The sequence below is a fragment of the Lepisosteus platostomus genome, chromosome 11 (assembly GCF_059453375.1).
Source record: "Lepisosteus platostomus isolate fLepPlt1 chromosome 11, fLepPlt1.hap1, whole genome shotgun sequence".
NCBI lineage: Eukaryota > Metazoa > Chordata > Actinopteri > Semionotiformes > Lepisosteidae > Lepisosteus > Lepisosteus platostomus.
In genome coordinates this window covers 30,251,009-30,278,806 of record NC_142621.1, presented here as the reverse complement: position 1 = coordinate 30,278,806, position 27,798 = coordinate 30,251,009, and the positions used below count along the sequence as shown (strand labels likewise).

The window sequence follows — 27,798 nt, the reverse complement described above, 5'->3', positions numbered from 1 at the left end:
TACGACTGCTTCTTGGCCATAGTTCTTTTCGCGCGGAGTTGGGTGTGAGGAATGGATGTTATAATAAATGAATGAATAACTGGTACAGTGTGGTGGCTCTGTGGCTAAGGACCTGCGCCTGTGGCTGAAAGGTTGCCGGTTCATAGCCTGCGGCTGGCAGAGAAATCCTATTCCGTTGGGCCCCTGAGCATGGTCCTTAACCCCAACTGCTCCAGGGGCGCCGTATAAATGGCTAAGCGTGCACTCTGACCCCAAGCTTCTCTGCCTGTCTGTGTGTTTCTTCCCACAGCATTTTGCAAAAGAAAAGCAAAAATCCTCTGTTTTGCTTGTTTTTTTTAATGTAGGCTTTCAGTACTTTGAAGCCAGTGCCAAGGAGAACATCAGTGTCAGACAGGTGTTTGAGCGCCTGGTGGACATCATCTGTGTGAAGATGTCCGAGAGCGTGGACACCGACCCTGCGATGGTCACTGGAGCCAAGAACACCAGGCTGACCGACAACCCTCCCCAGCTGCCCCAGAACTGTGCCTGCTAACCTCCGGCTCTCAGCTCCCCTGCCCAGGTCACCACTTCATAAGCATGCCTCTGACCAGTAAGTCCAAGAGCACTGGGAGCGGTTCTGCCCAGCCGTCCAGCACGGGTGTGCTTGACGACGCCAAGCGGCAGCAGGAGACCAGGGAGCCTCCGGGGATAACGACGGTGGAGGCGAAGACAACAGGGGCGACCCCGACATTGTCAAATTGCTGAGTGACCCCAAGCAGTCCAGGTGAGCTGCTCGTGTACTCGACACGTCATGGGGAGTCGGTCACAGTTTTTGTGCAAGACTTCCTAACCCATTCCTCAAGTCCGCTTACTTTTCGGGGGTGCGGTGTGCCATCCAAAGTATTTAAAAGAATTCTCGCGAAATTGATGACATTATTTTCTGGTGATTTGACCAGACATGCAGTCACAACGAACACCCGATTCTTTGAGCAGCTCAGTTGATTAATTTTAACAGTTACTAACAGCTATTCCACAGTTCAGAAAATCACAGCTCCCGTAGTGTATGGGTGCAAACCTAGATGAACTCAGAGGCTGTGCTGGATAAACTCTTCAGTATTTCATATTGAATATTGCATGTCTTTTAAGGATGTTTTGTTAACTGTCCACGAATAGTCCTGCGAATAAAGGAATGATTCTTGAAATCGGAGGACACCAAAATTTACGTCTGTAGCTGTATACATGTAAAAATAGTTAAAAGCCATTTTTTAATAGATATATTAAGCCTAAATTAACCAGAATCACAAATACATGAGGCAGAGTACCAAGATTGCATATGAACAGGATATTGTCCTGTAACTCAAAACTGGGTATGAGCAGTCAGCTGTTAATGTGTATGTAATGTTATACCACTGTTCAACAAGGATAGTCTCAAATGTCCAGGCATGTGTGGATCATCTGAGTTTACATTGCATAAATGATACTGGCATAGCTTTTTTTCCCTAAGCTTTCCAGCTTACTCACATTTAGGAGTGTCAAGTGTAACATACTTCCGAGTCCTGATTTCTCTCATTTCAACTTCATTTCTAATGGTGTAATAAAAAAAACAAACTGTTCTCAAAGGTCCACTGTATTTAACAGCTCCCTATTCACTTCGTAAACACTTTAAAACTGTAATGCTTTAAACAGTCTATATACATATAATTTTGTGAGTCAAAAATATTTCTTGGGGTACTGGGGAAATTTAATTTGCTGTCAGGGGGAGTAGAAAGATTGTTTCAGTTTCTTATTGTTATGGACAGGCTGGTAACAGATACTTGGAAAACTGAATTCTCCTTATAGTATTTTGTCAGGATCTAAGCTGTTCTGTATTTTCTCATTTGCATGCCACTTGCAATCATTATGAGAGAGCTGGTGTTTTTATTCTTTTGACCAGTTTTCACATTAGGACTTATTAATCATCATTGTGAAGATAAAACTCTGCCAGCATGGTACTGATGATAAAAACACATCCTTCTGACCCAAAGATTTCCACTTATGTGTGGTTATACCCCTGTCCATCAATGCGTCTTGCTTTTTTGAAAGCATAGGTCTCTTAAAGAGTCTCCAGTTGGAGAACATGCACAAAGAGGCTGTGCATTGCAAACATAGTTAGTGCTGTACTGCACTCTGCATATAGACCTGGAATCAATAAAACCCACATAAAATTAAAAATCAGTTTTACATATTTCCAGGACCAGTCAGTCAAACTTGACTCATTAGGTACGCATGAATAATTCAGTCACTTTCTTTTGGCTAGTAAATCATTTAGTTATTTCTTCCCACAGAGTGCTGGCTAATTCAACAGTTTCTCAGTTTGAATTTTAACCTTTTCCATCAATGTCATTCTCTTTCCTGCCAGAAAACAGCTCTCAAATGACCTACTGTATTAAGCATTGCCTGGCTAGCCCCGATGCAGTGGTAGCAATGAAGCTTTGAAATCTCTTCTCGGGCCTGTGATGCTTTGTTTTCTGTTCTTGATACATACAGCTGGACAACAGGCTGAAAGCTCTCCTCATCTCAGATCTAACCAGTGTGGATGGGAAGGCATCCCAATCAGAAGACGAAGATTCAGAGAAAGAGGAGAGTGAGGGTGAGGAGGAGGAGGAGGAAGAGGAAGATGACTCTGGGGAGGGAACCGAGGAAGAGTCAGAACACGATGAGGATGAGAAGGACAGCGATTTCGAGGAGCTGGTGGAGGAATGTGACGTGAAAAAAAAATGCACCTCAGAAAAACAGGTTCATATACAAGTAACACTTGTACAAGCTCTAAAAAGTGTGTTATTGCCATATTGCTGCAACATCTTTTGCCTGCTCATAATCATAAATATATATTATTAACATTAACTGATCACCACACAATGCAAATTTGTGATTTGTAAATACAAATTGAAATATTTTTTAAATATGGATAAAAGCCTAAAGTATCCAGCGGCTGTTACTGGCTTATTTCAGAGTTCGCAGCCTGGAAAACTAGAAAGGGAATTTTTTCTTTTTGTTTCACTCTGAAAATCAAGGGTATTGTACGTTTCATTATGAGAATTAGTTATACCTGGAAACCTTGAAATTTAGCCACAAAACAAAGTTGTTAAAAGATATTTGCTGCCATGGTGGAAATGTTTTTTTTTTCTTTCTGTGGCAAATCTGTTTTTTCTGGTCTGTGTTTTTAGTGAACGCTCAGACTCTGAAGCATGAGCCCCGAGAGAAGAACATCGACACCTACGCGCGACTGAAGGAGTTCTGGCAGCGACACTACTCTGCCCACTACATGACCCTGGCAGTGCAGTCTAAAGGTGACGCCCTGCTGGGGGGGGTCTTGAGGGTGCCAGAGGTTTGAAAAATGGATGTCAGGTCACCCTTTTGAGTCTTAGCTGAGTTTTTTTTTGTTGTGCCAGTGTTACACATTTTAGATATATCTGACCTGGGCTGTGCAGTTAAGAGGTAAAACTGGCTGGATTGCATTTTCAATGTTGCCTCAGGTGCAGTTGATCTTGGAAATGATTGTGGCCCATCTAAGGTCAAATGGGATCCTAGCAAGAGTGTAACAGTTTAGAAACAGACTCATTTTCCTTACCATGAATAATAGCTATGCATATGCAAGGTTTGTCAGAGATGACCTGTGCTTGAAATTGGAATTTTGAAAGATGTGCAAATGAGTCAATCCAGTTTAACTCTTTTCAGTTGTGCTACTTAATTTGTAGTCATGTTTTTAAAATAAAGATTTCTGGGAAAAAAGTAATTATAACTAAGGTCTTGATTCATGCAGATCAGTACTATGGTACCACCTTGTACTGAGAGAGTATTTACATGTCTGCAGTTGTACAATATTGAAAGATTTGAAAAAGTGGAAGAATAAAAGAGATATTAAATCAAGTGGATCCTGATGTACAAGTTGAAGTATTATATTAAATGACATTTAACACCTCCATTACTGGTTTATTCAGTGCTGGAACAACTTCATAGTTAAGAACCGTTTCTTTTAAGTGAGAGTATCTTTTTACTAGCACAAACAAACCATTCTATGAAATAGAACAAGTAATAGCTTTATTCCATGCTGAAAAAAAGAAGAAAGAGAACAAAACGTTTCGGCCGTGGAGCCTTCTTCAGGTGTCATTCTATGAAATATATGTCACTCTGCGTTTATATTGAGCAGTTGTAAGGATAACTCTATTCTCTACTGTGCTGCAGAGACCCTGGACACTTTGGAGGCCTGGGTGAGAGAGATCTTCAGCTGTGTTCCTAACAAGTGAGTCTCTGCTGCAGTAGTTGCACATTTGAGAGGGTGTTTGAGTACACTGCGGCATGTGCTGTCCAGTCTCAGGGAGAGGTGGAGTAAATCGGCTGTCTCGCTGGGCACAGTATCTTGGTTGTCTGTTATTTTGCATGTGGTAACTGATTGTTGCTTTTGCTTTGGTTTCAGTGGCTTGCCTAAGCCAGACTTCTCTCACCTCCTAGACCCGTTCGAGACTGTTGCCTTCAACAAACTCTATAGAGGTGGGTGTGGTGAGAAGCTTTTGTGTTTGAGTGGGTCCACACTGTCCCACTGAAGTAAGGTGGTCAAATACAGTATGTGGCCCGTAGGCCAGGTCCAGCCCAGTCTGCCAAGCCCAGTTTGTCCATCCGCCAGGATTCAGTTTGCGTCTTGTCTGTGCCGCTTAGCCCACACACGAGGCAGGCATCCTCAGCGATGTTTCTGTATCAGTCTTGCAAAACACACAGCTGGTGGTTCTCTACCTCTATCCCCTTGCACTAATCCTTTTCGATGATGTCACAGATCTTGTTGACAGGGGCATGTCTTCGCATGAAAGCGTGAGACCTGTACACTGTCTTCATCCAAACCTTTCCAAAATTTGGAGCATATTCAGCGACTGCACTGCCAGTGGTCTCGCTGAAACTGTAGCTAGTAGTTTGGAGCTAGTGTTTTTAATGATCCCATTAAATGGATCCCCTTTAATGGGTTTTTAATGATCCCAGGAGGAGATTTTTCAACATAGTATCAAAATGAGGGCTTTGTCTTTTGTTCAGTAACATACTTACCATGTTGTGTGGTTCAACGGCAGTCAATTGATATAAAATTTGTATTTGTTGAAGTGAATGGAAAGTCGACATGCAAGAGCTCATTTGTTCCTCTTTTATAATGAAAACCATCTGTCCTGATGTTGTCTGTGCACTTTTATTTAAAATTAAGGTAAAAGTGGAAGTGGCCAGTTCAGATTTGGCTAATTTCCAAACAAATGGTGGTGGAATATTACTATACCTGTGGTTTGATGGAAGGGGTGCTGATTTATCGGACTTGCTAGTGAGCTTTTTAATGTGGAGGGCGAAAGCCCTGTCATGGTGCCTGTCCTGAGACTGTGTGTGACTGTCTTGCAGTGGTGCCTGTGAGGAAGGTCCACGCTCTCACACTCACCTGGGCTCTGCCTCCGCAGGAGAAGCACTACAGGTGTGTTTCTGAACCCCACCCCTGCCATCACTGATGCTGCAACACATCGAAACAGGCTGATATTGTTTACCATGGCCCCCACCTCCCATCTCGTATGCTGTCCTTGTCAGAGGTCTTGCTGACTGCTGGTTCTTTACGATGATTTTTTCCAATGTCTCAAGCAAGTGAAGGTGAACTACTTTTTCCCCAAAAACAGGCTTCTTGATGCTGCATGTGGTTAGTGTTGTAGAGGATGGAACAACCTCCTCAGCCATGCTGTTAAAGCCTATACTCTGGCTTCTTTCAAGAAACTGCTGGATGAGGTCCTGAGAGGAACTAGTTGGTAGCTAGATATGTCAAATGACTTCATGACATTTGTAAACTGTTCTTATTTTCTGTTAAGTTTAATGATTGGTGGTCTAGGACCATTTTAAAGGCGTCATACTGGTTTTTTTTACTCCTTTTAGAGTAAAGCTGAAGTATTTACAAGAGTAAATTGACAATATTGAGAAATATGATCTTGTGGTCAAATCATTGAGTCTGTTTTTTAAAAGTCAGAATCATTCCTTCCGTTTCAATTTCCCTGAAAGCTGAGCATGTTAAGAAGAGCACTCCTGAGCTGTTTTGCTGTTGTGTCTGTCCTTTAGGGTGAAGCCTCTGCATTACATTTCCTGGCTGATTGGCCATGAAGGCACTGGCAGCATCCTGTCCCTGCTCAGGAAAAAGTAAGTGAAAGGTCCTTCGGCGTCATCTTATGTAGTTGAGATTCCTTGCATACTTCAATTACCTGAATTCAAGTTACTTTTTACTTCCTAGTATGAAAAATATCAGCTGGTGTTAAACCCCTTCCCTTCCTGCACTGAAATGAACATAAAGAGGTAAAACATAAATTGCTTTTAAAACTGCTCCAAAATGCCAACAAAATGTGTGCTCCACTGCGTTTTCTAATGAAACTTTAATGTGAATCATTCGATTCTAGTGATGATGGTGCAGGCATCCTACACCCTTTCCCGTATGGCTGGTGGATGGATATCTAAATAGAAGTTTTGAACTAAGCAGTAGGAATAGCAGCAAATGAAGAAGAGCAATACAGGTTTGAACAGAAGACCTGGCCAGTGCCTCAGTTTTGGAGTTCATTTTTACACCTGTTTTAACTTGCAATACTCCAGGAATGTGGGAAATTGTGATAGTAAATTAAGCACAAATGTTTTTAATTGATTTTGTGCTCAGTATTTTCCGAACAGTGCAGTAGACTTGACCAGATGAGAACAGTTTGTGGTTTGTTCCTGTAGGTGTTGGGCTCTTGCTCTGTTTGGGGGGAACAGTGAGTCCGGCTTCGATCGGAACACCACATACTCCATCTTCAGTATCTCTATTACACTGACGGATGAGGGCTATCAGAACTTCTACCAGGCCAGACTCGCCTGTGGGGGGTTGGGGTGGGCAACAGTGGGACTGATAGTAATCGTACCCAATAGCAAAGCTGAAAAAGGCAAATCATCTGGGTGGACTGCTCAAATCACTGAATTTTGTGTTAAATTATAACTACTATCATTTACAGTTCAGTATTTCATGGTGTACAACTGTGTGATTTTGTGTCTTTCTAGCTGTGAAGGTAAACCAGATACTGTTTTATTTAACACGCTCTCCCTCTGCTTCTGGCTTTTGGACCAAAGATGTTTAAGATTCTGCACAGTGTGCACATGCAGACCATTTTTACTTTTTGTCTGCCACATGGCAATTTAATATTTACCATACTCCATATTGTTTATGATCTCTCAGAAGAAGTGGTTGTTTTTCGTTTTTATTCGTTTCAATCATTTTTTGGATTGTAGCTCAGCTAGATATTTTTTTAGGCTAAATTGTAAAATGGCAACTGATGCAATTACACCCACTCCTGAGTCTTTGTAAGTCTTCATGTAATCCAAATTTGACAAAAGTCAGAAGCGACCCCTTTCTTAAATGTTGCATAAACACAGGTGGAGAATTACTATTCATTATATTGCAGCCATCCTCAGGTAGTTGCCCTAGCTGTGTCTACAAGAGGTGAAGGAGGGACTGGAGAGCAGAATTGCAGACTCACCAGGGTTTATTGTCGTTGAATGGTTAACAGATGTATGTGCTGATCATAGAGGGGTTAGAAAGCAAGAGACCCAATGTAATAGCATCTAGCAGTCCGTGTGGCAGTGAGAGAGGAAATGTCCATCCTCCCCCTTTATATCAATGGAGAGGAAAATAACAAAGGAAAAAAACATTTTAAAACTCTTTAATTGGAATAATATATATATATAAAATAAACAGCACAGTTAATAAAGTAGAGAATGGAGAGAGAGAGAAATACCTTTTAATGAATTTATACATACAGATGCAGCCATTCAAAATGCGCGGGCGATACCGCATTATTTTCCGGTACGCTGTACGCAGTCTACTGCGAGTTACCGGTAAATACCGCGAGTTACCGGTAAATACTGCTAGTTACCGTAAATTCTCCTATAATACCGCAAGCAAAATAATAGTATCCGGAATTTCCACAAGATGGAGCTAATAAAGCTCAACCTCTCATGTTTGAGCTGTCGCCATCAAAGTCTTTAATGAAGATATTACTAATAGTATTAATAATGAATGACCTTGGACAAGCTGTAAGTGTAAACTCAAAGTATTGCCCTTGTCCACATTCTTTTTTTCATTGACCATCTTTGTAAAAGTAACACCACTCATGCAAAGTACAGTAATTTTTGAGAATCGATTCACCATGCCTTTCACATGCTCATAAAAGAGATTGATTTAGGAACATAAACATATTACCGTATGCAAACTGTACTGTATACAGTATGTATATGTATATTTAATGTCTTAACTGTGCCCGTTTAAGTATTGAATATTTATATGGAATTTTACCACTGAAGGGAAATCTTAGTAGCTGAGCATAAAAAGAATAGGAGCATACTGCAACGCGTGTGAAGGCCATAAACGATATTAATTTTGGAACTTAAACATACAGTATATGGCTGGTCTCGGTACTTTAAAGAAAACATACACGAAACTTGGTTTCATTATGACCAGAATCGGTCTTGAGATATTTTTAACTTGATTTACAGTATTTGAGAGGTACAGATGCAGCCATTCAAAATGGGTGGGGTATTTCGCGGCATACCCCAGTGGGCGTGTCGCGGTATCACGCGGTATCACGCGGTTTCACGCAGTATCACGCAGTTAATCGCGTCATTTGACGTCATGCCGGAAACTATCTGGAGTCACCTTGTAAAACCGCCAGGGGGAGCTTAACCTCTCATGTACAGCATTTGAGCTCTTAATTTTGAACTGTGTATTACAGCATGTTAATCATCAGTCATTAAAATGTTGGTATATTTTATGAAAGCAAGATTGCTCAGTTGGACAAAAGTACACAACCTACCTTTATCAGAAATATTTATGCATCAAAGCCTTTACCGAAGATATTACTAATAGTATTAATAATGAATGACTTTGGACAAGCTGTATACTCAAAGTATAATTTCTTTAGCACATTTGTACAAGCACTTGGAATCTGTCCAAGCCATACTTTGTCAGGCATTTTGTTTTACTTCAACAGGCATAAAAACTCCCTTGCTTTTAACAGGGCGTTTCATAATTTCTAACTACGAAAATGATTTAAAATGCGACACTTATCATTCAACTAGAGCTCAAAATATCACAAGGATCCTCAAGAGCAAAGCAAAGACTGTATTAAAAGATACTTGTATGAGATCCATGAGAATCCAGGCTTTTTTATCAACGCTTTATTTTCCGTATACCAGATTTTTATGGAACCACTTCAGAAGGGTGTCAGCCAGTCAGATTCCAGGAATCGGTACTTTAAAGGAAAAATACACACTGGTATTCCATTTCTCCCTAACGATTTTAAGCATCAAAGTATTTAACTAGCATGTGAAATAGCGTGTGAAAAAGTGGTAGTTTTAAGCTTTTCTGCTAATATAATATGGAATCGCGTATCTAAAGAATTTAATAACGATATGATTATATTTATGTTCTGCTTCCTGCTTCTATTGTGTGTGTGTGTAATAGAGTAAATTTTTATAGAGAAATGGAGGCTGGACAGTATGCGTTACAATATAAACATTTATATTGATTTAAATCGTGTTTTGATTTAAATCGCAAACGCGTGTTTAATTATATGTGTTTTTTTAATCATAATCAGGCTAATGCAACATAAATTGATACAGTATCTTTGTCTTCTAAGTATCTTAATAAATTTTCAGCATAGCTTTCTACCCGTTTAGATTTACATTTCTTGGGATTTTGGGATCAAACGTGGAAGGATTAGATTGTTATCGTTTTTATTTTTCAAATACGTTTTAGAAAAGTGTAATCTATACCTGCCCAGACTGTACGCCTTCCTAAACCCCGCCTTTCACTCCTGTCCTGCTCTTCCCCGCGCACCCCAGCCGGGTGCTCTTCGGCCTCTGCCCGGGACGAATGTATATTTTGATATTTACACCCGGCGCGGCACCGAGGGATTTATAACTGCATTTATAACTTAGTTTTTAAAATTAGTCAAGCAATATGAAGCATCTCCTTTTACTTTTAAGTCCCTTAAATACATTGAGCACAGCTTTCTCACCACTTAAGATTACTTTTTGATACCATCCTTACACAAAGCAGAAACTTTCCGATGACATACAGTACAAGTGGAAAGATTACAGATTTTAATCGTCTTTAATTTTGTTACGTTATACGTTTTAGGAATGTTTCATCTAAACAAACACCACAAAACTGTTCTCGATTGTATTTCTGAATGTTATGTTACACCTACAGTAGTTCACTGCTTTAAATACATTACATACGAATTAAGAAAGTTAGGTGTAGCACTTTAGATCTTTTTTTCTGAACCAGGGAAAATCTGATCATGTTTCTCTATAACAATAATAAAAAACTTTATTTTACATATCACCTTTAAAAGTGGCATCTCAAAGCAATACAGTAGATGGAAAAACAGTTAAAGGTTAAACATTAGAGGCTTGCCACACCCGGACTGTTAAACCAACGCATTAGCACGTTAAGCCCATTGAGGACCCGGGCGCAATAGTTGTTTTGTCCCTTGATTTACTGATCTGCATTAATTATGGAAATCGAGTTCCTGCTCTTTGCAGACGACCTGGTCCCGCTGTCGCCCACAGAACAGAGGCTGCGCCAGAACCTGGCACTGCTGGAGCAGCACTGTCAGACCTGGGCGCCGACAGTCAATCTGGACAAGACCAGAGTTATGGTTTTCCAGAAAAAAAGCCAGACCTCAGGGAAACAGGTACAAATTCACACTTAACAACACATTAACACCTAACAACGGGAGCAGGGACGAATTAGGCCAGTACCCACTATTGTTAAACATACAGAAAAGAATATTAAAGTATTGAATATTAGTATTGGCTTTAGTATTAGCCATACAGAACATTAAAGTGCCCCTTTTCCATTCAGCGGGTGCCTGAGCCGCTGTGTCCTATCTTCTGACAGTCGCCGTTGTGAATGTCTGTAGAGTGTATCTTATTTTTAGTACTATATTTTTGTATTATATTCCCTATTAATCAAACTCTAAGAGTATGTATCGGCTTGTCCCCTCCTCCCGCCCCTCTCTGTGTACAGTAGAGCCTCCTGTCCAGCCAGCACATGTCCACAGACATTCACAACAGCGACATATCATAAAACGTTTGCACATATAGTTAAATTATTAGTTGTTTTTCAGGAAGTTAACAAAAACACTTGAATTACTTATCCAGTCTCTCGAAATAAAGTTATTTTTCAAGCAATGCAACAAACGTCGGGCAATGTGTTTTTTTTAATCCAACATTGACAGCCACATCTTAAATCTTGTCAGTCAGCTCTTTTTTCTCTATTTGAATTGTGGCTTACACATCGCACGACTTTAAAAGCTAGAAAGACAGGTTTCGATTCACATTAGCTGGCGAGCCTTGTTAACAAAAAAACTAATAATAATGTAACATGCCACTGTTTGTTCATGAACAAAGTTATACTGAGATTTCCTTAGATACGCGATTAAAAAAAAAATTTGAATCCCCGGCGGAACACATTCCATAAGAATCAGCGCTTTTACAGTATATATCGCCTTTAAAGGTGGCTTCTCAAAACGCTTTACAGGATAAAAACAACAAGAACAGCAACAACAATAATATTGTATTTCATTGCACTTTGAAAACCAAGTAATAACTTAACTATATGTGCAAACGTTTCATATGTTGCTGTTGTGAATGCCTGTGGAGTGTATCTTATTTGCCTTGCGTCCTGGTTATCTCGCTCGCCCTCCCCCCCTCTCTCCCTCAATTCAATTCAATTCAAGGTGTTTTATTAGCATGACAGATGGGTACAATCAGTGTTGGGTATTTACTTTGCTTTGAGATTCCACTTTTAAAGGTGATATATAAAATTTTGACTAAAATAAATTGTTAGAACTGGACAGGCGAGACGTTTATCCAGAGAGCGAGTGATCAGAAAAAGGAACAGCTGTTACACCCAGGTTTTACGCTCTCTCTCTGTTGAATGAATGAAAGCATTTTATTAAAAACGTGTTTGCGTTTGTCTGGGTATTTACTTTGTAATCTGTGGTTTACATCTACTGTATTGTTTTGAGATGCCACTTTTAAAGGTGATATGTAAAATAAAGTTTTTTATTATTGTTACAGAGAAACATGATCAGATTTTCCCTGGTTCAGAAAAAAGACGATTAAAATCTGTAATCTTTGCACTTGTATGTCATTGGAAAATACAAGTTTCTGCTTTGTGTAAGGATGGTGTCAAAAAGTAATCTAAGTGGTGAGAAAGCTGTGCTCCTCAAAGCCCTTTACAGGATGAAAACAATAACAACAATAGTGGCTGGGCAAACGATTTTTTTTAATAGAAATACAAAATGAGATACTGTATAATGATGTGCATGAACAAAGTTATACTGCAATTTTCCTTAGATACGCGATTTAAAAAAATAATAATTTTTTGAATCCCCGGCGGAACACATTCCATAAGAATCAGCGCTTTTATACAGTATATCGCCTTTAAACACATATATTTAAACACGCGTTTACGATTTAAATCAAAACGCGATTCAAATCAATATAAATGTTTATTTTGTAACGCATAGGTGACTATTCATTGTTATTAAAAAGACTTAAATTCGATCATGTTGTGATATTTAGAAATATAAATTTGTTTGGTGCGAGTGAGGGTTTATTTAATCTCTGACCAAGGGAAATGTTTCATTTTTTCAAAGAAATGTTTGTTAAAAAAAATAAAGTCATACTGTAGTTCCATGGGATTCGATCACAGACCGTGTGACATGGAAGTCAGGAACCTAACCCACAGCGCCACCGGCGCAGTCACATGCTGAGGGCTGAAAAAGCACTACAGAAACATTATCGACAGACAACGTACAGATTTGATAAAGCTATAAAATAATGTAATTAGGCACAGAAGAAGTTTACAGCACAGTACAATAATAAATGCTGACCATGACTTTAGAAGCATAAATTACCTTACACTCAATTTAAACACGAGCTGTCTTTAGCCCTCTAAGCTGGTTCATACAGAAATGTAGAGAACCAGGCTCAGAACACACAGCTTCATTAGCGAATACATACAGTATGCGGGGCAAGTGGAGAAGACGTTTTACAGTGGATGGATTTTTAGAAACATCCCATCAGTGAAGTCAACTCCTAGGTAACTGTCGTGTGGATAGTTTCACAAGAATCAGACAAAGGTTTAAGCATCGCTTGTTCTAGATAAAACTGCACAAAAAAACAACAACCCATAATGTACTTCTTTGCGGCTCTGTTTGCCCAAATCATATATTCACAACGTGAAATTAGAAAATAATATTACGTAACCAAAATCTGCAATATGGAAACAGAACCTGTGTAATTGTTGACAGATGATGTACTCGTAACATTTTTACAAGACGAACTACAACATTTAAAAAATGACTTACTACTACATTACAATGTGAGTATATGTTTACCATATTTTCATTGTCCCGTCAATCAGATGGAGCTCAGCAGACACGCTTATACTGGACAGCAATGTTACAGACTGGTCTGATGCCCTCACAGCCACCCCATCCACTGAACAATGAAGAAGCCGGAAAACCGTGACGAGTTGCCAAAAACTGGACAAAGCCAGTCGGTTTCCTGTTTAAGTTTAAGGAGTTTCCATCCTATTTATTTCTCTGCTTCTCCTAACTCTTGTACTAGGAGGGTCTGACAGCTCCCACAGGAGTTTACCCAGCTGTCTCATGGACCTACCCAGCTGGTCAGCCAGCTGCTTGCCCTTGTCTGCTGGCACCACTCGCTCATCATCCATGTCGCACTTGTTGCCCACCAGGATGACCTGGGCATTGTCCCATGAGTAGGTCTTGATCTGGGTTGCCCTAAGAAACACAGAAGAAACATACAGTACATAGTAATGATGTTCAGTGGTTATGGAGGAGTACATCATTACTCTATACAGAAACTGCTAGGTCGCAAAGCACTATGGGATATCCCAAAATTTGGAAACTAAGCTTTGTTTCTCCCCTGTGAATTAAACTGACTCCAGATGTATTGTGGAATACCGAACAGAACATTCCACTCAGCAGCTAAGGAAGCCTGTGACAGTTCCCGTTAAACCTTCAAAAGAACGCCAGTCCAGCCAGTTGTGCATCTCATCGGATCTCAGAAACTAAGAAAGGCTGAGCCTGGTCAGGACTGGACGGGAGACCTCGAAGAAAAACAAGAATGCTGCTATACAGTACGTTGTGTAGATTGCCCAATAAGTGGTGCTCTTTGTTTCTGGACAAGGACTTCCAAAAGCAATATCACAATGTTTTGTAACAGGGGACACTACACATGCAGGTGAGGCATTAAATAAAGTCATTGTACCATGGTACACTCCTAAAATCACTAGTTTTAGCCAGTGTCCTAGCTAAATTCTACTTTGGCGTACTGAATTAAATCCCCCTGAATTAAGTTAGTGGAGCAATTTTCTCACTTCATTTTTTCTATTTCAACAGTGGATGAAAGGGGTCGCTTTCTATATGTAATAGGGTGAAAAGTGTTATATAGTATAATCCAATTAATTAATTAGAACTGAAATGTTATGCAGAGACAGTCTTAAAGAGTGGGAATTGCGCTTCCAATATAAAAGTGTTTAGAAAACGAGGATTACCTGTTATTTTAGTGAAATGGAACACAACACTTGTATTGCTTTGTATCCTGAAGTTTTTCGTTGAACTTTTTTGCAGCAGCCCGATAAATATCTGAAATACTGCCTTGGACACTTGTGTTATACCTACCAGTCCTGCACGGCATTAAAGGACTCCTCATTGCAGATGTCATACATGAGGATAAAGCCCATAGCACCCCCGTAATAGGCTGTTGTTATGGTCCGGTACCGTTCCTGCCCTGCAGTGTCCTGAGGAAATCATAAGGTGAGCATGAGTTAAAGACAGTAAAATTCCTTTGCCCCCGCCATGGAAATATTGTACTGTAAATAAGACAGGAGTACGGGTTAAATCGTACAAGCTACAGAAAAACTGAAGCCCCACAGCTCGATCCTTGGCCTGGGGTTTTTGTAGCAATCCACACAAGGCTTGATGGAATCTCTTCTCTCCACTAAAAGGTTGTGAACCACTTTTAGTAACCAATCAGGTTACTAAAGTGAGAAAATATTATTTTAAAAGCAAAGCTTATGATGCACCCGCAAATCCCAGTGATTTGTTGTCACCTGAAGGAAACTAATTGCACATGACAGGGCTGCAATCACCTCTTAACCTCAGTCACACTGGAGCAGGCAGTAATAATCTCTTCCAATATCTCCTTCCTGACTTACTAAACACAGCAACACACCCCTTTTCTCTCAAGTGCTGCAGAAATGCTTTGCAAGGAGAGATTAGCAGCCTACCGCTCCCTTTATCTTCATAATTCTGTTTTTTGGGGGAATTAGAGTGCGTCTTTGCCACAGTACAAAATAACTTAGTAGGGTTACACCGTAGCACTGGACTATCCAGCATACTGTATACAGTTCAATAAAATTACAAGAACAAATAATATGTTTCAGTGTTGATCCTGAAGAATGGTATAGAGGACTCAAGTGAAAAGTAACAACAAGTGGATTTAGGATCAAGAACAGAAGGTATAGCTTTATTCAAGGGGTTTCAGGAGCCTGAAACATATTGCCAGACAGGTAGCAGAATCAAGATTATAACCTGGGATCCTTCAAGAACACAGCTAAACAATATCAGATCAATTAACTACAAGAAACCAAATGAGCAAGTTGGATCTTAGAACCATCTTGTTTGCAACATTTTTATGTTCTAATCATCATCCTCATCACCATTCATATATTTGGATCCTTACATTTGTATTTAATCATATAAATTATGATGCACTTAAACGGATGACTAACCTAAACAAATTAAATTTGATGCTCAAACAGAAGAAAAAGCCAAGTATAAAAAAAACATGAGGAGATTTAAACTAGGTACAAGATCTGACATGAATGAAAGAATTCTACAGTCAAGAAGCAATAGAGTGTACTGCCCTGAGCTGTGTCCAGAAGGAACATCAGAGCACAGACAACACAGACAGCATGGAAATGTACAAAGCAATAGAAAGTTACTGATGTAATCTGAAGCTAATACAGTTAAGGCCTTAAAAATAATCAGCAGTACGTCCTATGAGGGACCTGTGGGACCTTTGGTAACCAACTGTATTAAGGAAAACTAGTGTTAACTTGAATTAATGGTTTCCTATCAGTTAGGGAAAATGGAAACTACAAGAACAATTCCAATAGCACTGGAAACCATCTCTAGTCTATTTAGTAAGAAGACACGATCAACTGGATCAACAGCAGCACTGAATAAAGTCCAACAGAACAAAAATATACAGAGAGAGAATCAACACTAATAGATAAATCACTAGCAAACCTAATGAGCATTTTCTATACTAGCCACATATCTGAAACCATACAGAAATAGTTTCTGTAGCTTCTTTGCAGACTGCTGATGATTTTCTAAGCAAAGGCACACTGCATGTTCCTGAACCTTTGCTGAAAATGGTACATTTAGACATGGGCCAATTATTACTGAGCAGGCTGGACACAAAAGTCTGCTTTTTAAACAAAGGAGTAATATAAGCTAATTGAAAAACAAAAAGAATTGTTTCAAAACTTAATGAATTGTTTTAAGACCCACTACAAGGGATACCATTTTACATGCGACACGTTAAATGTCATCACTGTTCAACGGCATATTCAAGCTACAGAAGGCAGATGACATCATTTAAAAGCAATAAAGTAGCAGAATCCTTAGCCAGTGAAAATGTGGTGTGCTTCCTCTGAGCAGCCACTTCAGATATCTCTATCATGCTTTTGCTGTTAACACAAAACACAGTAACAATCATGTAATGCAGTTTAGGATGGATTTTCCCACAGTACTCCAGAATATAAAGATCCAGTGCAACAGAGACTCTGGTTCTCGGCATCACACGTTAATGTTCCTCCTTCCAACACAGACACAATACACAATCAATTACAACCGGGCTCCAGTAATACACAGCCAATGAGCACTGATCTTTCCGATACTTATAGGGGTGTCAGATGTGAGAACAGCTTGGTCTTTCAGGCTTGCTCTACATCATGAAGCAGTGTTTCACACCTGATCCTTGGGAAACATCAGTCAGTGCTTTCTGTCCTAGCCACTCCCTTTGCTTATTTTCCACACTGGACCTTGGTGAGTAATTAGTGAGTAATTAATGAGTAATTGTGTATCTGGTGTATACAGTGTGGTGTCTCCGGGGGATAGTTTATGTAAACGAAGGTCGTACTTACACCACACTTTACTGTCCTCCGATCCGTGGCGTTTCTTCCAACACCTGCCTTCCGAATACAGTCCGTAATCCGTTCCCTTAGTCCTGATTCGTTCCGAGTTCCAAAAGTTCGTAATAAAGACAATCCGCGATGTATCCTAAACCAGTGTCCGTAATCCAAAATCATAAACCTTTTCTCCTTGCAGTCGTTGGTTAGCCCGATCCTTAACATCCACCTCTTTCCACTCTTTTCCTCCGAAACGCATTCACCTTACCGGCTTCCGCCCCGTTCACTGCCTCTGGGCCACTTATATTCGGGTTCCTGATGCGTCTCAGCTGTGTCTCGTTGTTCGCCATCTTGCTAAGGTCAATCTCTAGCATTTTCAGTGTTTCATTTCGGAAATACCTGTTAGAGATGACCCTTCCCCGGGTCCTCTTACAACAGGTACATAGTAAATGGTTAACATACTGTATGAAGGTATGCTTCAGTTTTAACAATCCCTTCCTATCATCATTTTCCTCATCAGATCTGAGGAAATAAAGTCAGGTAGTCTGAAAGAAGGACATTAGCATGCTAGCCTGTAACAGGACTTTGTTTTGGATTTTGCTCATGTGTTAAGATATTGCTTTGCTCAAAGAGGGCTTGGATGCACGACTCCCTGGTAACTAGTTCAGAACCCTTTTTGGGGGCCTTTGGAAACATTTTGGAAAAGGGCCCCTCCATATTCACTACTAATAATACCACTAAGAATAACTCCACTAATAATATTTAGAACAATGAAATAAATGAATTAGGTTGGGTTTACAAAAAACACCTTTTATTTAAACACAGGAGAAACTGCAAAGAAAATGAATGCGTTTTAAAGCTGATAATGTATAACTGCTGAACAGTCACTTGTACAGTCACTTGATCTTTAGCCGGGTGACCCAGGCAGCACGTGTACAGACGTGCTAACGTCTAGTAAAACACCTCCAGCAGGCTGTGTCTAGCCTGAAAACGTGGCTTAACTACCAGTTACATGGATCGGACAGACGCAGAAGCCTATGAAATACAAATGCGTTATTACAGTGACTTAATTTGGCACACCTCTGTTTCAAGATTGCCTATCCGGTTCTTCTTTTCTGCGCTTCAGAAGCATTACGTTCTTGATCATGATTGGTCAGTTTTTGATCGGGCTTTCACTAGGATCATCCACCGCAGCAACAGAAGAAGACGTTACAGTACATTTTTCACTCACATTTGAACGTGGCGATTAAAAAAAGTGGTGTGCATCGAGGGGGCCCCATGGTGGCCCCTGGGGCCCAAGGGAGTCACCTAGTTTGCCTTTGCCAGGAGCCGGCCCTGGGTGTAAGCAGCAATAAAGGGTCCCTCACTAACATATCAACTACTGGAGCAAGCTCTTTACCCACCTGCTGAAATGGGCTGTAGCAACACTTCAGCAATAGGATTTGGTTATTGAAATCCTTTGGAAAATACGGAATAATGAAATGATCAGCTTAAGCACAAAGCTAAAGGCACGTAAATCCTTATCTCTGTCAAAGCTCTTAAAGGGCAGACAAAGGAACTTAAATGGCCTTTTTGATGGTATCTTACCAATTGTACTCAAGTTAACAAGAGATATTATTCCGAAGACATTGAAGGAGAGATTAGAGAATGGGTAATGTAGTCGCCAACTGGAAATGTTGAGCGATTCTGACTTAGAGGCATTCAGTCAAAATCCCACAGATGGCATCTTAAAACATCAGGCTTGGTCCAACTGACAACTCTCCCAGTTCTAGGGAAAATTTAGTTTTATGCACATAGGTGTTACGGATTCGGTAAGAGAAACCGAAACCAGTGAATGAACCCACTTGCAGGAGCTGATAAAGCCTAGCCGTGATCCAAAGAAAGCCTTAGTCGAAGAAACGAGCCGAGAGTCCAGGGGAAGCTAGAGATCCGAAAGGGAACGAGTTACCGAAGCCAAAGCGTGATCCGAAACCGTAGACAATAGAACAATCCGATAGTCCAGGGGAAGCCAGAGATCCAAAACAGAGCGTGAGCACCGAAGCCAAGCCGTGATCCGAAAAACTGTCGTCAAAAGGGGAAAAAACTGTAAACCGAAAACCAAGAAGGACACAAGGCAGAAGAAGGAGTAGCGCAACTAGGAAGCTCGAAAGGAAAACCAATACTGAGCGAGGAGGTAGGAAAAGACAGGTGTTTAAGTATAGGATGAGACGGGGGTGTGGTGGTGAATAAGAAAACTGATAGGTAAACTGATGGAGTAAGGCTACTCCTTCTTCTGCCTCTTCCGTAGCCAGGAGGCAGGGATCGTAACAATAGGTCCTCCAGGCCTTTGCTATTCAAGGAGAGGATCTGCTTCAGTATATTTAAACCTAAGGTTAAAAAGAAAAACATTTTCATAAAGGCTATTGTGTGATTGTTCCACCTTCTACATCCGCATTATTTCTATCCGTTTTTGTAACTGCCTTGCATTTTATTTGGAGTTGTGCGTTTTCCACGTATTGTAAAGCTCTTTGAAGCAATAGATTTTACTAGCCTTTTGTGACAGAGCTGCACATCATGAAGTGGGTAACTAAACTGTATGGCAAGAACTAATTACATGTCAAAGAATCATGACACTAGGAGATTTATAGGCCATGCGCTGCCAAGCAAGCAATCTTCCAACATTTATGGTCACACATCAGTCCATCAGCTTGGAACAATAGTACATAAACAAAAATACTGTGCAATCAGGCATTGAGCCATCTTTTAATACTTTTAAAAGCCTTTACTTCTAGGACAATGTTGCAAAAGAACAATATGGGTCTGTGGAAACCACTGTTTCTGAGTTTTTTTAAGTAAAACCGGTTATTTTATTATGTTTTTTCCTTAATTTGCATGACATTGTGATAAAAATAACTGAACACACAAATATTTGATGAGCTTGGCCTGTAGGAAGGGCTGTTTCACTGTCTGTTTTTTTCAAAAATTGCTCCACAAAACTTAGCTTTTTGTATGTCCAGCATAGAGATCTGCTTGAAATAGCATGCTGAATCATAGAGAAGACAAAAATACAATGTGCTTTGGCTTTTTCTCAGTTACTGTCACTGCTCAGTGGTAATTATTTTCCAGCTCAAGCAGAACAGTGATCAGCTGAACTCCTGTTAAGTTACCATTCGTAAAAACAATAATCTTTTCACAACAGCATTAGTGTAAATTAATATCACTTGTAATGAGGTGGCTTTCAAAGGTGCTACTCTTTGGGACCTCTGCAGTTCCTTTCTTTCTCCACACCGTCACCTTCCTTTTCCTATGGCAAAGGTTTATGTGGGTCTCATCTGTCCACAAAACTTGACTACAACTCGTCTGGGTCATCTTTGTACTTCCAAGCAATTTCTGACCTGGCTTCGGTTCTTGGTGTTAATGAAAGGAGCCTTTGTAATTCTGCTGTCTCAAGGTCCTACAAATTGTCGATTGGCGGTTGGGATATCGTCACCTCTGCACGCTGGAGGATTATGATGATGATAGCACTGACAATTGTTTTAGGGCTTGTTGTGGGAATTTTTTGGCCATAAACTGCAGATGTTTAGATTCCATAGTAGTTCGGGTTTTTAATTCCAGTTTGGTTGAGCTCAACCTGGCCTGTCTAAATTTCCCACTTAATTCACAGGTAAAGCCATATTTCACTCATCTAAATTGTACTGGGGCTGTACATTTGATTTAAAACTTGAATTCTCAAACTGAAGACTTTTAAGGGTGAGATAGGTTACAGTAAACAGAAAAAAATAATGAAAAATATTGATAGTATTAGACATGCGAACTCAATATTTGTTGGATATGCCCCTTCCAGCATTTTACACTAGCTGGGTGTAAGATTTGCTCAAGATCTCAGATTGCTTGGAAATCATGTATGGACAGCAGTTTTCAAATCTTTCCACAGGGTCCCAATCAATTCAGAACTTTAACTGGGCCACATAAGAACACTCACTTTCTCATTCTTAAACCACTCCAGTGATTTGTATCTTTTCCCTCTTGAAAGATGAATTTTTAAATAGGTTTTAAGTCTGAAGCAGGATTTCCTTAAAATTTACTGATACTTTCCTCTCGCTATCATCCCAACAGTCCAGACAAGCTCCCTGTCCTTGCCGATGAGGAGCAGAACTATAATACAATGCTGTCACCAACCAGGTTTGATAGCTGCGATGATGCTGACTGAGTGCTGTACTATGTAGGTTCTGTGTCAGATGCAATACATTGTGTTTAGAAAAAGATCCAGTTTTGTCTCATCTGACCACAAAACATTTTGATTTTTGTTTGCAGTACCACTACACTCCTTTATTGCAAAACCCATGTAGGATTTGAGAAGAGTTTCCATTCTACCATACTGTAGAGTGACAGATTGTGTTGATTGATGCTCATTTTCTCCCAAGTAACTGAACTCTGTAGCTCTTTCCAAGTTGCTGTTGGCCTGACAGTTGCATCCTTAATCAGTTTCCTCCTCGTGCAGCTGCTCAGTTAGAAGGGACAGCCTGATCTAGGCAGTGTGTGGGTGGTGCGATACACATTTCACTTCTTAATGATCGACTTCACCGAGTTCAAAGCGATAGCCAGTGTTTTTTTTATCTTTCTTATGCCTTTATCCCCATTTGTGCTTTTCTCCAATTTTATTCTGGGCTGCTTTGAAAACTCCTTAGACCTCATGGTTCAATTTTTGCTTGAAATTCAGTACCTGGCTGAAAGACCTTAACAGAAACAGGTGCATTTATTGTACAATCCTGTGAACCACTATCTCACAAGGGGTCCTTAACTAATTGTGTGGCTTGTTCGTGTTAATTTTGAGCACCCTCAATTAATTTTGGCTAACCACATGAAAGGGTTTGTATACTTATGCAATTATGAAAGAAAAATGGGAAAATCATACTGTATTATCCATTTACTTCTTTCTTTTTTGTGTGGAGTATATTACAGTATGTGGATAGAACAAGTGATACATGCTACCTCAAAGACTGCAAGCACCAAACTGTTTTGCCCTTTCTGTATAAGGATGTTTGAAAACCCAATGTAGAAAGAAAACACCAGTAAGACATGGCTTGTGGGCTTCCACAACTGGACCTGTGAACCACTGCAATAGAGTAGGCTTCCACACAACTTGATGCCTTTAACCAGGGATGGGCACCTCATGTTCTCCCTATGGTCTGAGGGTCTTCTTGGATTCACCTTTGATCTGTGTTTCTGAACTGAACTGAACAGTCGTTTGACTGAAACATACTCTACCTGTCCCACCTCCAGGAGCTCAGCCCGCGAGGCCTGGGACTGCCCTTCCCTGTCTTTACTCAAAGTCAGCCCTGGGCAAGTAAAAAGCGAGCTGAGCAGGCTACGTGGCACACAAACAATTCACAGTGAAGGGTGAATGCAAGAAGAAACCAGAGTTGGCAGCTCTGAATGTGACACTACACTAGTGATACTCACTCCTGGTCTGCAACCCTCCAGGCTTTATATGCAATGTACTGTATAATGCCGGTCAAAGAAGATAAACACTGGGAATCTGTGGTAAACAGTTAATCCGGGACCACTCAAGTCCACAATGGTTTCCGTCCAAGTCAGGAAGAGTCCAAAGAAGAATGAAAACCAGTAGACACAACAGCAATCTTGGGCCTGATGTGAATATGAGCGTTATTTACCAGTAACAAGAGACCACTGTGGAAGAGATGTAGGGATTCTGAACTCCATGTCATTCCTGTCCTGCTGCATAACTGCATTTGCAGGTCATTATTGTGAGAATTTGTTCCCAATTGATTTATCTGGTTAAATGAAGGCTCACACATGATTGTTATACAACTGTACAGCACTCTACGCTCAAAGCTTCACTGACTCTTTCAGCACCACTGCAAGGAATCCGGCTCACTCTTACATATCCTGGTGTCTTTCACCCTAGTCTCGGAGAACTTCCAATTTACTACATCCCTTTAATCCAAAGATTTTGTACAATAAAAAGATATTGATCAATCACACTGTATATTACTGTATATTGTTACAGACCACATAACAACACACCCATATGGTTGTAACTGGATTCTGATCAAAATAATGTCTTTACATTCCTAAAAATGTGTTATGTACTCATACTTTAAAAGAAAAGAAATGAAAGGTTAATACCTTGTTATGAGCTTTTTTTCTGGCTCGATCCTAGATTATTGAGAATTGAATGTCTGACAATTTGTTTACATTAGGGGGTCAATAAAGATGATAGACCATCGACTATTTGATTTGTATGATCTATACACTAAACCCTGCAGAATATAGCCATTAATTATCAGAATTATATTATTACCTCGCTCCGGCCGTCTTTCATAATTTTATGAACGACATCTTCAGGGACATCATTCAACAGTACGCACTTGTCTACTTGGATGATATATTAATTTTTTCCATTAGCCTTCAGGAGCATGTTATTCACGTCAGGGAGGACCTCACCCGTCTTATTAAGAACAGTCTCTATGCCAAACTGGAAAAGTGTTCTTTTCATGTTTCCACTGTCCGATTTCTAGGTTATGTCATCTCTCCCCCTGGCATCGAGATGGACCCCTCCAAGACGGCCATTAGGGACTGGCCAACCCCCCGGAACTTGAGGCAGGTTCAGCGCTTTCTTGTATTCTCTAACTTCTATCGTCGTTTCATTCGTGATTTCAGCTCCATTGCCGCTCTCATCTCTGCCCTCATTCGTAAGGGTCCGACTCGGGGCAAGTGGACCGATGAGGCTGATCGTGCCTTTTTACGCCTGAAACACCTCTTCACGTCAGCTCCCCTCCTTCGTCACCCTGATCCCTCGCTGCCCTTCGTTCTGGAGGTCGATGCATCGGCGCATGGCGTTGGAGCAGTTCTGTCGCAGCGCTCTGGGGACAATTAATCTCTCCATCCCTGTGCCTTCTTTTCCAGGTGTCTCTCCCCTGCCGAGGTAAACAATGCTGTGGGAGACAGAGAGCTCTTGGCCATCAAGCTCGCCCTGGAAGAATGGAGGCACTGGCTGGAGAGAGCCCAACATCCGTTCACCATTCTCACGGACCATAAGAACCTCTCCTATCTCCACTCTGCTCCGCGCCTAAATTCTCGCCAGGCCAGATGGTATTTTTGCCTTTTTCATCACATACACCCCCGGCTCTAAGAATATCAAGACGGATGCCCTCTCCCATCTGTTTGATCCACCGGAGCTCGAACTCCCTCCCGAACCCATCATACCCCTCATCAGATAATTGCCCTCAAGGAACAGCCTGTACCTCCCTCATGCCCCTCGGATAAGCTGTTTGTGACTGATCGGGTCCGTTCCGAGGTTCTCCAGTGGGCTCGTGACTCTCGTTTTGCGGGTCATCCTGGCACCCGCCGGACTTTGGAACTTCTCTCTGAGGACTTCTGGTGGCCCTCCTTACGGGCTGATGTTTCGGATTACGTGAAAGCCTGTCCCACCTGCGCTCGGATCAAGACACCCCGTCACCGGAAGGCTGGCTTACTCCAACCTCTTCCAGTACCCACGCGGCTTTGGTCCCATATTGCTGTGGATTTCCTCACGGACCTTCCCAGGAGTCTTGGCAACACAGTGATTATGGGCGTCATCGACAGGTTTTCCAAGGCTGCTCATTTCGTTCCCTGCTCCTCCCTGCCCTCCGCTCAACAAATGGCCAGTCTCTTTGTACAGCCCGTTTTTCGTCTCCACGGGATTCCAGAGGACATCATCTCTGATCGGGGTCCACAGTTTATCTCCCGCTTCTGGAAGGCCCTATGTTCTGCTTTGGGCTCCAACGTTTCTCTTACTTCTGGCTATCATCCAGAATCCAACGGTCAGACCGAAAGGCTTAACCAGGACCTCCTTACTTACCTGTGGGCTTACGTCTCAGCCACTCAGGACGACTGGTCCTCTTTACTCCCATGGGCTGAGTACGCTCACAACACTCTATACTCTTCGGCTACTGGCATGTCTCCCTTTCTATGCTCCCTGGGTTATCAACCTTCACTCCTCCGGAAACCCCTTTCGGACTTGGACCTCCCCTCTGTTCAAATATATATCTCTGCCTTAAGGAAACTCTGGAAGACTGCTCGCCGCGCCCTCCTAAAGGCCTCACACCTTTATGAATCTTTCGTGGATCGACACAGACGCCCTTTTCCTCGACTTCGCAGTAGGCAATTTGTCTGGCTCTCCACCCGCAACATCTCTCTCCATCAACCCTCCCGCAAGTTGGGCCCGCGATTTATTGGTCCCTTCCGGGCCATTTCTCAGATCACTCCTGTCACTTACCGCTTGGCTCTCCCCCCCACTCTTCGCATTCACCCCACCTTTCATGTCTCCCTTCTCAAACCTTACCACAGGTCACCCCTCTCCAGACCACAACCTCTTCCGCCTCCACCTCGTTCCATCACCGGATCCACCACCTATACAGTCAGTAAGCTCCTCAAATGTCGTTGGCATAGGGGCTTGAGACAGTTTTTGGTCGACTGGCTCGGTTATGTTCCTGAGGAAAGAACCTGGGTCTCTGCACGGGACATCCTGGATAAGACCCTTATCTCAGACTTTCTTCACTCCCGTGCTCCTCCTCTACCTACGGCGTCCGGAGCCACCCCTGAAGGGGGGGTTACTGTCAAAAATCTCCCTCACGCAGGCAAGTGCTCCCGCATTCCCACGAGCTCTCCCCGTACCAAACGTGCACGCATGAATCAGTCCTCTACTTAAACCCTCATCTGTCCCCCGATCATCGCTCACGATTGAGATTATCTCCCGGAGCTACCCTACAAACTAAGCCTTTGCCTTACAACAACTTCTCCCCTGGACCTCAACCCTGCTTTTCCAACTACCGCTTTTGCCGCTCGATTTAGTACCTTCGCCTGTTTTACGTTCTCTCGGATCCTGACCCCAGCCTGTCTCTTCGTTTATGCCTCTGCCTTCCAATTCCACACCGACGCCTCTTCTACGCCTTCCCGGACTCCGACCCCAGCCTGCTCCCTCGACTACGCCTTCACCTGCCGATTCTGTGCCTACGCCTCTACTACGCCTTCCCGGACTCGAACCCCTGCCTGTTTACTCCGACTACGCCTAGGTCTAGCAGCAACCCTACCAAGGGCACCTCACTGAATCTCCATCCTCCACAGTCAGCCCCTGCGTGACACTATCAACACCTCCGAACCCGTTCTCCTGGGATTCGGGTCGTAATTTGATTCATTCGGATTGTATGCGAGAGCAGACTCGCTCGAAGATGTGCTATTACTACTCAATGCACATGAAAATGAAACACCGTTCCGTTTGCTTAGCAAGTGAGGGCTGTAGAGGGAAAAAAAGCCAAGCTTACCATGAAATCATCTGGAAATCTCGAAAATAGCCAACATCATAATCAATACACCTTCTCAGGTACAGTCTTTGGCAGACGGATGAAAGGTAAAGGTGTATTATGAGTAGGAGTGTCTTCATATTTATGAATTCTAACGAAGGGCTGTTTTGCGCTCTTATTCTGAAATAGTCAAATGTCAACTGAAAAAAAAAACTGCGTGAGCTCCAGGGTTTAAAAATGCAAAAGCTTTAGTCATCTGTGCAAATCAGCCACAATAAGATAGTCTCTGCAGAAGCTGCTGGAATTTAAGGAGGAGCAACGAAGAGGCTTTCTAAAAGCGTTCACCTCCCCCTTAAACACATACACGTAAGCAGAGAACACTGCACCGTACAAGTCCCAGGACTGTATTACAAGGCCTACATATGAAATGTATACTGTACATCTAATCATAAATGATCTACTGTACGGTCATCTATTCAAATACTCTCCCCTATATCACCATTATTGATTTGTTGATCTAATGGGTAAATGTACAAGTTATGTGTATAGACCACAAGGGTATTTGTGATCATTGCTGTCCAATATAGCTCAATAAAATGTAGGGCAGGGGTAAGAATCGGGCTTTGAAACTCCCTTTAAGTAAAGCGCTTATGAGTGTAATTTGTTTGACTTGGTCATGCATCCACCGTGAACACCATCCTTCACCGATTCTGCCACACCTCAGTGTGATACAAAATCAAAAGCATTTATTTACAGTATGCCCATCGACCTGACCGATAGCCTTCTAGTGAGCACATGCAGGCATATTAGTCGTTCATGAAGAGAATGAAATTCTGAATGTATAAGAGAGACGCATTTAAGACATGTCAGAAACGTTTGTGGTTCTAAATTAGCAAGCAGGTGCTTTATAAGGGTAAGTCCTGCTGGCTTGCTGCTGGAGGGAGGGGGTTGATGAGGTTTGATTCACACCGCCTGCATCAGCTGATTAAGACTTTATCTATGAGAAGATCCAGGAGGAAACAGCACGATGATTCAAGTTCATCCATAACCCATTTTTGCAATGACAACTGAAAGAATGTGGCTACCTTTGGACATTCAGATATTCTTCTAAACAAACCTACAGCTATGTGCAAAATATACCCATTTCCGTCTTCCAATTTTTCTGAGTACATGAAGCACATTGAAGTTGTTACATTTTGTGACAAAAGTCATACACATCACAAAGGCTGA

At 41.5% G+C, this 27,798-nt stretch overlaps 2 protein-coding genes across 2 annotated transcripts in view; one reads left to right on the top strand and one right to left on the bottom strand.

Annotated features, from left to right (window-relative positions):
• Nucleotides 1-27,767, bottom strand: part of LOC148652394 (uncharacterized) — a 73,140-nt gene extending 45,373 nt beyond the window's left edge. The window contains exon 1 of the mRNA XM_088599086.1: nt 27,686-27,767. The gene's annotated coding sequence lies outside the window, so the exon portion shown is untranslated. The remainder of the gene's footprint in view (nt 1-27,685) is intronic.
• On the top strand, nt 577-14,631 carry LOC148652395 (nardilysin-like). Its single transcript, XM_088597613.1, has 9 exons — nt 577-696; nt 2,506-2,719; nt 3,186-3,308; nt 4,204-4,261; nt 4,436-4,509; nt 5,389-5,458; nt 6,085-6,162; nt 6,730-6,850; nt 13,481-14,631. The coding sequence occupies exons 1-9, from the start codon at nt 577-579 to the stop codon at nt 13,532-13,534; spliced, it is 912 nt and encodes a 303-aa protein (XP_088453739.1). The 3' UTR covers nt 13,535-14,631.
• Nucleotides 27,768-27,798: the final 31 nt, after the last annotated feature.